At 43.8% G+C, this 12,849-nt stretch overlaps 1 protein-coding gene across 1 annotated transcript in view; it reads right to left on the bottom strand.

Moving 5' to 3' along the window:
* ttyh2 (tweety family member 2) overlaps positions 1–10,672 on the bottom strand; it is a 48,778-nt gene extending 38,106 nt beyond the window's left edge. The window contains exon 1 of the mRNA XM_070852090.1: positions 10,210–10,672. Within this exon, the coding sequence (XP_070708191.1) occupies positions 10,210–10,338 (129 nt within the window). The 5' untranslated portion in view covers positions 10,339–10,672. The remainder of the gene's footprint in view (positions 1–10,209) is intronic.
* Positions 10,673–12,849: the final 2,177 nt, after the last annotated feature.

Here is a 12,849-nt window from a genome sequence, read left to right as displayed (position 1 = left end):
GGAGCCCCAGTAACAAGGCCAGCTGCATCTACTGTCTACAGCTGGAGAGCAGACACCTCCTCATACAACTCTGCACCTACTTTTCCCTCTCATTCCTCCTTTAGCCCCCCATCCCACCTTCTGCGAGAGATGGAGTGCTGTGACAAAAATAGCAACAAGACTGTCCTAACAGCCTCAAATGAATTCTGCATCCATCTGTGAGCAGATGGGTTTATTCAAGCTCAGTCCCCTTTCTCCCCTTGCGCTTCCTTTTTAGTTTGAAATCTTTTTGGTGCTGGGCCATCTGTTTTCATGCTGTGATGTTATGTGTCTCACAAGTCAAGTAGTGGGATTATAAATTGGAAAAATGGAATAATCTGCAGGATTATGTCAATGATTGCTATAAAAGTGCCAGGTACATCATGAATTGAAAAATCCTCAGCAAGCCTCAAAACAGCTGTTTATGTCATCTGACAGAATCACCCTCCTGTTGACTTTGCTCATGCTCGAGCAAAACTACAACCACAAGACGCATACAAATATCAGTTTGCATTTTCTGCACGAATCTTTGCTTTTAATCATTTACTCCCTTCCCCCCTAAAATCAATCCGTCTTTCTGCTGTGGCTCCTCTCCTCAGCCCCATCTGTTGGGGTGCAGTGCCTCATCTTGTCCCATTTCACTGCTACATGCCTTCCCACACATCCGCTGACAAAAAAAAAAAAAAAAAAAAAAGGAAAGGAGAAAATGCAGAAGAGGTGTCACAGGAAGGACGGGGCAGTATCCACTCACTGACCTCTGGACTTTCTCATATTCTCCAGTGCCCCATAAAATAGGTGTGGAGATTAGAGCAAATTTAGTGGCGCAGCTTAAGAGGTGGAATAGTAAATGCGTTAATGGGTGTGCTCAGACAGATGGATGGCAGTGTGCACCAAGGTGAGACAAAGAGACGGAGAGGAAAGCGGGTGGGGTTTTCGAGTGATGAGAGTTGGCGTAAACTGGGTGTAATTGAGGTGAACACAGTAAATGAGATGGAGATGTGGGACGCAGGTGGAGCGTGGGGGGTTGGGTGGGAGAAGGCCTCCGATTATTCGACGGAGGAGAAAAAGGGGGGAAACTCCTGCTGAACGGGCAAACACTGGGCCACCCAGCCGCTCATATCGTCATGGAAACGTGCAGGTTAGTTGGTGCCCTTGCGACAGGGAGGGAGGACGAGTGAATGGGCGAATTACCACAGCCTATTTGAATTAAGCCGCATGTGACAGGCTTGCTTAAATTGCCATGCCTCAGTCTTGTGATTCCCTGGCAGCCAGGCAATGCAGAGAAAAGAGGGAATGTGGCAGAAGGGGGAGGTAGACAGTTGAGGGACCTGGCTCCTTAGCGTCCACATCAACCGTCAAAGGAATAAACTTTGCTTTATATTATCATGTACTGATACGTTTCATGGTGTTTGGGCCTCTGAGCCTCCTCAAAACCTAATGTATAATTAAAATATTGCATGAAGCGTAAGAGGGAGCTCACAAATGTAGAAACATTTATTCCAACATTATGGCCAGGACAACACTCTTCACTTTCTGTCTATCACTCTCTCTCCCTCTCTCTCGTCCTCTACAGTCCTTTTTTCTTAGTAGTGGGGAACAAAAATAATGGCTTCTGAATTATGTAGCATCCATTCAGGGACGTCGCACACAGCGACTGTACGTGCACAAGAAGGCACACACATCACAACCCCATCCAGGAACCATCACTTCCGAAGTGCTCCAGCCTTCCATTAAGTTTAAAAACACCATTTATCTTTTACCGGCCAGAGTGTGCACACATTCACTCTTTGGTAAAAATCAAATTGGCAGCTCTGACCACTTAACTGCTACCTAAATTAGGTCTGAGTGGTTTCCCATAAAAGCAGACTCGATATGTTAACACCCTTCTCCTTACATACTCATTCCTAACTCAAGAGGCCTATTCCACTGTTTTCTCTGTTTTGTTTCCTCTCAATTGTCCCTATAGACAGGGGGTGGGGTGAGCGTGAGGCTGGAGGCAATGACGCGGGAAAGAAAGGAAGGAAGATCTAGCTGAGCGGAAAGGCAATCCCTGAGATCTGGAGGGAGCAGAGGGGGAGAAGATAAAGAGAAAAAAGAGAAATAGGAAGAGGGGGTGATGGAGGGAATATTGTAGGTAATGAAAACAGTGAGGCAGCAGGGTGTGGATGAGTGAATTCACAGGAAAGAGAAAAGGAAAGCAAAGAATGCCTGAGTGACAAAGTGTGTGTTTGCTCGTGCCTTTGTCCGGACAGGGAAGACAAAGACACAGCTACCTCATCCATATGGCCTCCCCAGACAGACTCTTCATTACTCAGGGCACGGCCCAGTTTCTCTTCTATTACGCTGTAGTCTGTTGTAGATGGCTTTGGCCTGAGGCAGGAACGTTGCATAATGCTACAATTTTAGTACAATTTTACTTAGGTTTGCTACAATAGTGAGCAAACCTAAGAATCTCGTAGTTGTATGTACAAAAGTGAGCACACAAGTGTGTGACAAGGCAAACCGGCCATAAATTTTGCCCCAAAGGATGAGTAATGGACTAATTCAAGGGATGGCACATGAGTGAACTAACGGAGCATAGTAACTAGAAGAGGAATACTTTTCAAAAGAACTTTTGAGCCATTTGTTGATCAAAAAAAAAAAAAGAAAACACCTGTGACCCCTGTATGAACTTAACAAAATGTAAAGTAGACAGAAGTATATCCAGTGTGAGCCAATTAGGGCTACAACAAATTATTATTTTAATCAGTGAGTAATCTGTTGTTGTTTTTTTCTATTAATCAATTTTCATTTTATCTGGAAAATGTAAAAAGTAATGAAATCAATTATAATACTCAATTAAATCTTCTGAAATAGAATGACTAATCTACTAACCATTTTAGGACTCAATCCAATTTAAAAATCCCTGCAATAAATCCAACTTTATTGCAGCCCATTTTTAAAGCTTCACACACACGCATCATCAACTTCATTTCATCAGGAGGAGTCGGAGCAGAGATTTTGTGTTACGTGTATGTTCAAAGTCCATGTATAAAGGCATGGCATGTTTTACCCAGAGAATTTGACCTCAATATACACACCTCTCAATGACTCAAGTGTTTAAAAGGCTGCTTTATTGGAGCAGAATGGAAAGAGGCAGAAAACAGAGGAGATGGAGGATGTGCTGAATGTCAAGACAGATGCAAACTCACAGAAGTCTAAGTGGTGTATAGCCTGTTCCTTATGCTCAGCGCCCTTTAAAAAAAATCAATTTTTAATACACAAGTAATAACCATAATTAATACATGGAGATGGAAAGCACCTCCATCTGTTACAATGCATCTGCTAAACAGGCTTGTGATGTGACAGCTGAATTCCACAAACTTGGAGTGGTGCTAAATGCACGCTAAGAGATAAAGTGTCTTCCGCAAGCATGGCTGCTCAACAGCAGGTGGCAGACAGCTGTGCGGAGGTGGAGAAGGTCTCCAGGCGCAGTGTGCACCGATGTACTATACATGTGTGTGTGGCCTGAATGGACAGTGACATTCCCTCAACATGATGGGGGTTAAACGGGTGTCAGGTCATTTAGAGAAGGAAGAAGATGTGGACAAAGACACAAAGTCTACCAGAAAAATCAAAGAGAGCAGCAGGAGTCTCTTCTTGCTGTTGGAGACCCGCAGAAATAGTTACTAAAGGGGTATTCAAGTCATTTAGTATTGTGGATCCATAAAGTTAGAGGGCAGACATGAGACTAGTTTTAAAAAGAATGATCAAAATCAATGCAACAGAGATAAGCTGAGTTTTAGTCCCAAGTATGAATAAAGCTATGACAAAGCTTTGCAAAACTGGTGGAGTGCTGTGAAACATTCACATTCAATGATTTCTTTTCATACATTTAGCATTCGACACACTTTATGAAATGAAGTTGTACCACCATGAAGGGTTGAATGAAGCCTACTGAATAAAGAGTGCCTTGAGAAAAGGCATCGCTATGAAGAAATGCCCCCCCCCCACACAAAGATCAATGGAGCAGTCTGACTCACTGTCTTCCTCCACGCTGCTGCCTGTCCCACTCTGACACTCGGGTGAGCGCCCCAGGGACCAGGGCTCTTTCCGGCAGAGTGCACTCGGCTGGGCCTGCCCCATGTTCACAGCTGGGACGCCATTAAGTCCCAGCAAAGCAACCCATGGGTTATGGATGAGACGAGGAAGAGGCAGGAAGAAGGGGCTTCATTGCTAAAGGATCCTTTATATCGGTTTCGCTGCACTGCCTTGTTGCGCTCCACGCTTTGTTATTACAAACTGAAGGACCCAGGAGCTTTGTCAGGTGTAGCGGTTGCTCATTTTCTCCGTATAGTGTCATATTACTGCTGTTCTGTGTGACCTTCATGAATCTCTGTTTAGTAACTACATCTATGCAGACCATGCATACCAGGACTTCTTTGGAGTGCAGTGAAGCATGTTATCTCCCCCTTTTCTTGACACCTTCTGTGGACCCAAAGCCCAAACCCTTCCCTCAAGGGAGCCAGGGGTCGCGATTTTGATGCTGCACCCCCACAACAAAGGAAACCCAACCCCCCAGCTTCATTGGAAGAGCAGACTTTCATCATTGTTGTTTCTGCTGGAGGGAAAATGTGGCTGTATGCAGCTTGGGTGGGTGCATACATTCGATCTGACCTGCTGAAGGTTCTCATTGTGCTCTTCATCACCAACTGAAATAATGACACAAGGACATGCAGAGGAACACCAAACAATCCTGAACCCTGGTCACCATGGACAGTCAGTCAGTGCCGTCACATCCTGTTAAAATGTCGTTAGATCAGTATGAGGGATGGACATACTGCCTTATTAGTACAGGCCTCGGCCATACCATCTAGCCAATCAAGTGAAGCTAATCACTGGCTTCAAGCACTACAGAGACAGATTGGGGTTAATGACCTTCTGGAGAGCCAGAGGGGACACAGTGAGTGTTTTTATGTGTACGCATGAAACAAATGAGAACTAAGGAGACGGCTGTGTAAGGAAAAAACAGATTCTGTGACTGCCACGGAGGATGAGCTGAGGTGAATCACTGTTTTAACAATAAGATTACACAGCCGTTCACACAAACAGGGAGAGGCTGGGGTTGGACAAGGAGCATGGAAATCAAGAACAACAGATTTAAGATTGATTTTCCTGACGAGGAGGCAATAGGAGGTGGTAAGATTTCCAATGCATTCAGAGTGGTTGTGATAGCAGAGCAGATAATGGATTTCCAGCCCTTGGTATGCATAATTGTCGATTTTCTATCACACAAACTAAAACGAAGCTACTCCAAGAGCTTACAGAATGCGTTCACTTGAAAAATCAGCTGTGATAAGTAAACTGCAGCTGCTTGTAGATGAGCTGCTGCAAAGACAATCAAGTATTCAAGATCACAAAGTCAACAAATATAATCAATTAAATCAAAAATGACACAATCATAACTGCACTTTATGGAATCACTGCTCCATACAATCAAAGCAAGTTCACCACTTGAAGGATGCCATCTTTTTCTAAATACAAATTTTATCCTTCACATAGATTCTCTGTCCTCCATGCAGAACACAATGGCATCTATATGAGCACATCTATTGGTACAGGAATGTCTAACGCGAATGAACAAAGGGGAGGCGGTGAAGGAAATGCTGATGACCACAGAAAAACAGAGAAACACGGAAAACAAAGACAACAGAAAAAAAACCCAGCAAGGTCTGGAGGAGGAGAACGTGTAGATGCACTCAGGTGGGGCCTTTGTTGCCAGGGAATCTCTGTCATAAAAGCCACTAAAGCAAGAAGATCAAGTGTGTTAAGAGTGCGTGTTTGCTCCTGTAATTGAACAGCACGTCTGTCGGCTTGTTTATTTACCTCGTGTCATTCTAGGCCACGGTAACAGCAATATAAAAGCTTTCAATAGAAGCTTGTCTGAGCTGCGCATTCAAATGATCAGTGGAGAGACAAAAACAAAAAAAGTGAATGTTGTTTTATTGTGAACAAATTTTGCCGCTATGGATGAAAAGCCTTCAAAAAGTTCTCATCTGCTGGAGGCCAGACCATCGTTCTTCATTCCGTAATTATATACAGGAAGTGTAAAACCTAGATGGAAGTCCATGTTTGTTAAAACTTAAGTTGGAACAAGCGCAAAGAGCTTGAAATACAAAACACACTCTGAGCTACAGTAGCTCCCTCCCCATGCAGACTGTTTTAGTGGTGAGACAGAACGTGGCACATTTTCCCCTCAGGAATAGCTACGTACTGTCAGTTAATTATTAGAGAAAGCAACAGCCTAATTTCTAATTTTGTTTTGATGTAATTAGCCCCCGATAATAGCAATAACGCTGCTTGCTGGCTCAGAGACCAAAAGACAAATGTACCATATCGTAAGGCAAACTGAAGCAGCGTTACATCGGACTAGAACGATGTCACTCAGAGACTTAATGACAGCATTTATAATCACAAATAAAATGCTGTGGTTCTGGCTGCTTGGATAGTTTCATGGTGCCTTGACTGGATGGGTATGAGGAGCGGCAGCACATGTGATGAACACGTTCGTATCTGGCACAAACTTGTTTGCACCACAGAGCAGGAAATGGGAAGGGAAGTCAGATGGACGAGGACCTGCTGACCTACACATGATGTCTGGCTCAATGCACACAGACACACACACATACACACACACACACATTAGAAAAACTAGGCCCCAGTCCTATTTTTGGGTGAGCTTTTTCAGTTTTCGCCCTCTTGCCATCCTTGGGACGGAGAGATTAGGAGCAGAGAAACACATTTCACACATCAGACGGACTCGGCTGAGGAAGACCGAGCGATCGCTGCAGAGATCCACAGATCTTCTCAGCAGCATGTGCATCCCCGAAGCAATCATCAGCACTTTCTCACCAAGAGGTCAGTGAAGATCTTGGGGTGCTAAAAACAAACTGAGGGTGGATGTGTCTTAACGTCATAACTTTCCACTTCACACAGCAGGTATGTGGAGTAGTGAAAGTAGTGGGCAGAGTTTGACTGTCGAAACAGAACTTTTGGCACTTTCGTAACTCAAAAGTGCAACACCGGATACTCCACCAAAGAGGGACTGTCCAAACATGCCCAGACTCTCTTCCAGAGAGATCAGTGTGATGCTCCATGCTTCAGCTCTGAGTGTAGCAGGCATATGACCCATGGTGGCTCATCCCCAGCAAAAAAAGACTCTTAACTCGAAGTTTAATGCAGCACTGGGTCAGATTTTTCTAAATATGTGACTGAGATGAAGAAGAATAGCTTTATTATTGTCAGAAGACAAAAATTAGAGGATAAACTCTAGTCAGGTGATTCAGCTGACAGACATTCCATTGCTGACAATACCAGCGTCCAACAGAGGGTGAGAAACCTACTATCGTGCACACACTCGTGCAGACAAAGAACAGTGAAAGATCACAACCCCTTGCATTCCATCACATTTGCTGGACCAAAGCCAACAAAGGAATTCACCAGGACTGCCCACGCCACAGCTAGCCAATTACAATTCCTCTGAAAAGGCATACAGCCTGGGTTAAAGGCATGGCTCAACTGCTCAATACTCTCCACAGCAGCAGCCAATGAAACATCGATTCAGCAACTCTTTTACAAAAGAGTGGACTCAACACTACACGGTCCCATTATAAAGCTTGATTTTTGTTCTGTTAAATTGAATTCTTTACCATTAAACATCAGTTGCAAAGCTGTTAATCATTCTCGCACGGAAACAAACTGGATAAAACACTCATTAGTACCACAGGTCCTCAAGTCCTCTTAAACATAGACTGTATGCTGCCTTGTATGCAGGACTACTACTGGCACCTACAAAGGGCTGCTGACCACATTAAACTGATTGTACTGATGAGTCATTTCATTAGTTATATTAAAAATAGCCCTCAATAATTCAAGCATAAATTACAACTTAACAACTATGAAAGTGAATCCAGGGGCAATATATCACCCGTTTTCCCTGATTGCGTATTAGAAGATTATCACTGCTACTAATGCAGTCAAAACAGGAGGTGGCGAGCAGAATTAAGCTTGACAGCCCACAAAGGACAGGAAATGTAATGGCCTAAATAGTGTTGCATCAGCTTGAAATTGTGTCATTAGCTTTGGTGCTTTATAGAAAATTGCTCTACGAAGTGGGAGAATAAAGGGCCTGACCTATATCTGTGAAAGAAAGACAAAAGAGAGCAGGAGCGTGGCTGTATCAGAGACACGGCTGTGAGACAAACAGACAAACAAGAGCCATAGAGAACATAGAGAAGAGTTTCCCACCCCTGACTTAAGTGCCTGCCTGTGGTTGACAGTTCCTCAGGAGGAAGTGCTGCTCTCCCGCTAAGACAAGCCTCCCTCCAATCCCACAGCGCTACTGAGAATGGAAACAGGCAGCATGAGAAGAGAAAAAAATAAATAATAATCTCCTCCACTCGGCCTGATACCAGCACACCATCTGATAAACTGTGGAGCCAAAATGCATCAAACTACTGTTCGACTGTTGTTGAAAAGACAGCAGGTAAAAGCAGATGTTAGCATCCCAGCTCACGTGTTTAACACCTTAAGATGCTACTGGGCCAAAGGTGCTGGCTCCAGAAAAAAGTGAGTCAGTATGTTTTAATGCTACACACCAAACAGCAGACAACGTTGGTGACATGGCTTATGGACGTGGTAAAGCAGTTAGCTGGGGCACCATGTTTCCATCAGGAGTTGGTGGAGACCCAAAAACGAGCTAAAAGAAAGCGATTGTCAGACCAATGTTTGTCACATGTGGCCAGAAAAATGACGATGATGGCAACTGTTTGCTTCCAACCAGCTAACAAAAAAAATCTTTTTTACAGGAGACATTTTCACGGTAGAAGCGTAAGGAAATGATCAAATGAATGATGGCTGCGTTCCATTTTGCTATTTAGCAGACCAGTAGCTTATGGTGGCTACCGTTGGCTAATATTAACAAACTTCAGCTAGGTTTTCCTGTGTAACTGAAATTAATGGCTTTATTTTGTACCACTGATGATGGAAAAAGTTAAAGTGTGATTGCAAAGTTCGATAAAACAATACACCACAGTATTGTCTTTTGTGATACTAGTTTATATTATAGCTCCTTTCCTCCAGGCATTATTAGTCAGGATTGAACTGCTTTCTGCATGTTTATCCTTCTACTAGTTCACATTTGACTGACACACACATTATTCTATTGTCTGTCCCAAATTAAAGGCTTCCACATCTTTACGAGGCCCCACTCTGTCAGGCCTCACCCTGAAAACCACTGTGCTAAAACACTCCAGCAGCAAACTTCAGTGTCACCTATTCTCAGCATGATGTAGCTATGTGCTCTGACAGGACAGCTAAACTGTAGCCTTGAAAAATTCAGCAGTGAAATGATAAAACATTCATAGTACTTTACATGTGCTCATAAGCAGGACATTAGTCACACAGCAGCTCATCCCAACCCACTTCAGAACTGTGTGAAACAGCCCTGTCACCGCCTCTGGAGTTGGATGGGGACAATTTAACTCCCATGGGTGAAGCACATCTATGCCAAGATTCACCCACAATGCTTCCTGATTCTCTCTCTCTCTCTCTCTCTCTCTCCCACAGACATAAAAACTAAGTATCTGTCCCACTTGCATGTTCTATCTCCACTGGCAGGCAGCATGTAGGCCTATCTAATCATTCTTTTTTGAAAAAGGCACATGAGACTCAGTGGTGTGATACCAGTTTTGCAAAGAGGAGCAATGGTTGCCTTCAGGAGCACCGCTGAAATCATCTAAAACACACAGCATCAATACTCCAAGCGTTGTGCGTCTTGGTTCACTGAGCTGTGAGACAGGCTGGGGCTCCTAATAAATGTGGTGGACTCTTGGAGGTGGTCACCACTTAAGTGCACTGGATAACATCCAGGCAGACATTACGGGCCACTTTTTGTCATCAGTAATGAAAAATGTAATGTGAATGTGAAGGCAGCAGAGAGCATACTGATAATAAACACCCTGTAAGTGATTGTAGTGAAACCACAGGAGTGTCAGGGAAATGATTAGCCATACATTAAAGGATTATTATAGGAAGAGAGAAGCAGGATTATTATAGGAAGAGGCTCCAATAAGCCACAATGCGTTAAACGTCCATATAGGGCATGTTGTGGGGGGGCTCCTGGTAAAGCCCCATGTCCCATCCTCTACTGACCTGCTGGTAGTTCTCTTCTTCAGGCTGGAAGCTGTTGTCAGTGGGCTGAAACCTCAGGTTGATGTGAGGAAAATTGTGAAGCCAGTAAGTCCACCAGGGCGCAATGTAAGCCACCCGAGCCGAAGACATCCCTGCCCCGAGAAAAAAGTTAGGCTACAGCCTAAATTAGCCTCCTTTTACTGAAGCGGGCTGCTTGGTCCGCTGCCGGAGATCTTAATCCCGTCTCATTTCAAACAAAGACAGTGATAAAAGCATGCTCGTCTGTGGAAACACACTCTCAGCCACGCATGAGAGAAAAGCGTCCAAGAAGTCCTGCAGGCACAGCAGTGATGTTACAAAGTGAAATCCGACTGAGATTTTGCATGAAAAAGGGGAGAAAAAAAAAAAAAAAAAGAAATCACACTGCGCCCATGTCTCCTCGCCTGTGAGCACCCACAGCTCCTGTCCGACAGACAGCTGCTCCACACGCACACAACAGTCAACAGCGGGAGCGCGCACCGAGGACAGGAGGAGATACGGGAGCGCGCAAAGACGAAAATCTAAGGAGTTTAGACTTATGTCAGTCTGAGGTGAGACTGATCAGACAGCACACACACACTCACCGTGTGGTTATATTATCCTCAGCTTGACATAATGTGTCGTTGTTTAGGTGTTGTTTCCTCACTCTCCCTGCTCACTATTAGCTGCTGCACCGCCACCTAGTGGTCATCTGGGACAACTACACCTTCACCTGTCCGAGTCAAACAGTCTTTACCTTCCTCTCAGGCTGCTGAGGTTCTGCCACTGTTCCTCAGTCTACCCTGCATGTTTGAGCTATTTCCGTCCTCCAGCACACCTGGTTCTAAATCTCAGCTCATCATGAAGGTCTGCAGGAGTCCGGTAGTGAGACACTCATTTGAATTAGTGTTGGAGCTGGGGGGGCGTCTACAACATGCAGGCCAGGGGGTCACCGCCACCAGGGCTGATAAACACTGCTTTATGCAGCTTTTACATCTGCAGGTCCTCCCTCAGTAATCATACTGGAGTATCGAGCCACAGAATAATGGGTGTCTGCTTGATTTTATCCCATTCATCACCCATTTATCACCACTCAGGCACAAACCCTGATTTTATAACTATTATCACATACCCAGACAGCAGCAGTGCACATATACAGGTGTTTTAAAGTTTGTGTGGGCAGGTTATTCCATGTTTGTACTTCCTACACAGTGAGACTGATTTCATTGAGTCCAACAGTCTAACAGTGGAGGCCACTAGCCTGGTATCCAGAAAACTAGAATTCATTTGCAGGACAAATGTCTGAACATGATTTACTGTCAAGGTATTAATTTGAAAAAGTTAAGTATCCTCTTGTTTTACTGTTTACTTGTTGTATTGCACTTTTATTTGTATTTTGTACGGCGACCTTGAAAGGCGCCCTAAATAAAATGTATTATTACTGCTTGAGTCCTCATCCCACAGTAGTTGGTGTATGTGTACTTAATGGCCATTTGATTATCAGAATGAGCACTGAGGTTCGATAAACTTGACTACACGTTTTAACAGGTGTGGAGAGCTGAAACATACTTTTCGGTTTGATTATAGCTCAAAATCAGACATTATTGAAAGCTGTGAAAACACCATGACCCTCCTGTTTTAACTAGCGGGCTACACAGGAGCTCAGACACAGGTCACAACTTCACGATGCAATCCAGTTTTCCTAAATCTATCATGTTTGTATCGTGGCACGACAACACAGTGAACAAAACCAGACAAATGACTGTTTTCCAATTTTTATTACAATTATCTGTACACGATGGATTTACTTCAGCTCCTTGACAGCCAGGCCTGTAAGAGAGAGAAAGCAGGTTAGAAAATATTCAGTGAAAGAAAACTTCACAAGAACAAAGCTCACCTGGCGCTATGGACTCGTTTCCTCTTATGAATATACATGGAAACTTTGAACGCCATGAACACTTCAGTAATGAACATGTTTTCAAAAATTGTTAAAAAAAAACAAACACATTGGACATCGGACAAACCCAGACTGGCCTCAGTCATGCAGTTACCCTTTAAATGGTTGCCAGCAAAAGTAAAGCAGAACAAAGTCTTTCAGTGGAGGCCACCGCTGAGGCTTGTCAAGGGATTTCTGTCAAACTACAAGTTTAAAAGCAACTGAATGCACACGATTCCTCATAAAGTAATTTGAGTCCGTGCTTGCTGATGAAATTGTTTCATTTATACACGACTTTGGTTGGACTATAACACCACCTGTAGTTTTCCTATTCTTTTCATTGTTCAACTTTGCTGATGTTAAAGGAGCCACCTCTAAGGCACACAAGAGTCATCATCATCACAACAAGCTCTTTCTGAACAAGGGTTCAAAACTCAACAGTCCACCGTCACTGGTTCACAGGAGACCTTCTAATGCAATCAGCCACTAAGCATTAGCCTTATATAGATTATAACAGCAGTAACATTCAATCAGAGGACAAACTCCAGACATGGAGTCAGGTTAGGCTGCACACCAATTAACATTCGTCCTCCCCATGTGTACTGTGTATAACACTGTTCTCCTTAACGTTTTTAACCCCAGTCTGACTGGTGCTTCTGCCAGAGTTTCAAATCTTTGTTTCCAAGGTAATTTATGATATGATAGCA

This window comes from Pempheris klunzingeri, chromosome 20 (assembly GCF_042242105.1).
Source record: "Pempheris klunzingeri isolate RE-2024b chromosome 20, fPemKlu1.hap1, whole genome shotgun sequence".
Classification (NCBI taxonomy): domain Eukaryota; kingdom Metazoa; phylum Chordata; class Actinopteri; order Acropomatiformes; family Pempheridae; genus Pempheris; species Pempheris klunzingeri.
The sequence above is the reverse complement of the archived record's forward strand: the minus strand, read 5'-3'. Positions and strand labels throughout refer to the sequence as shown.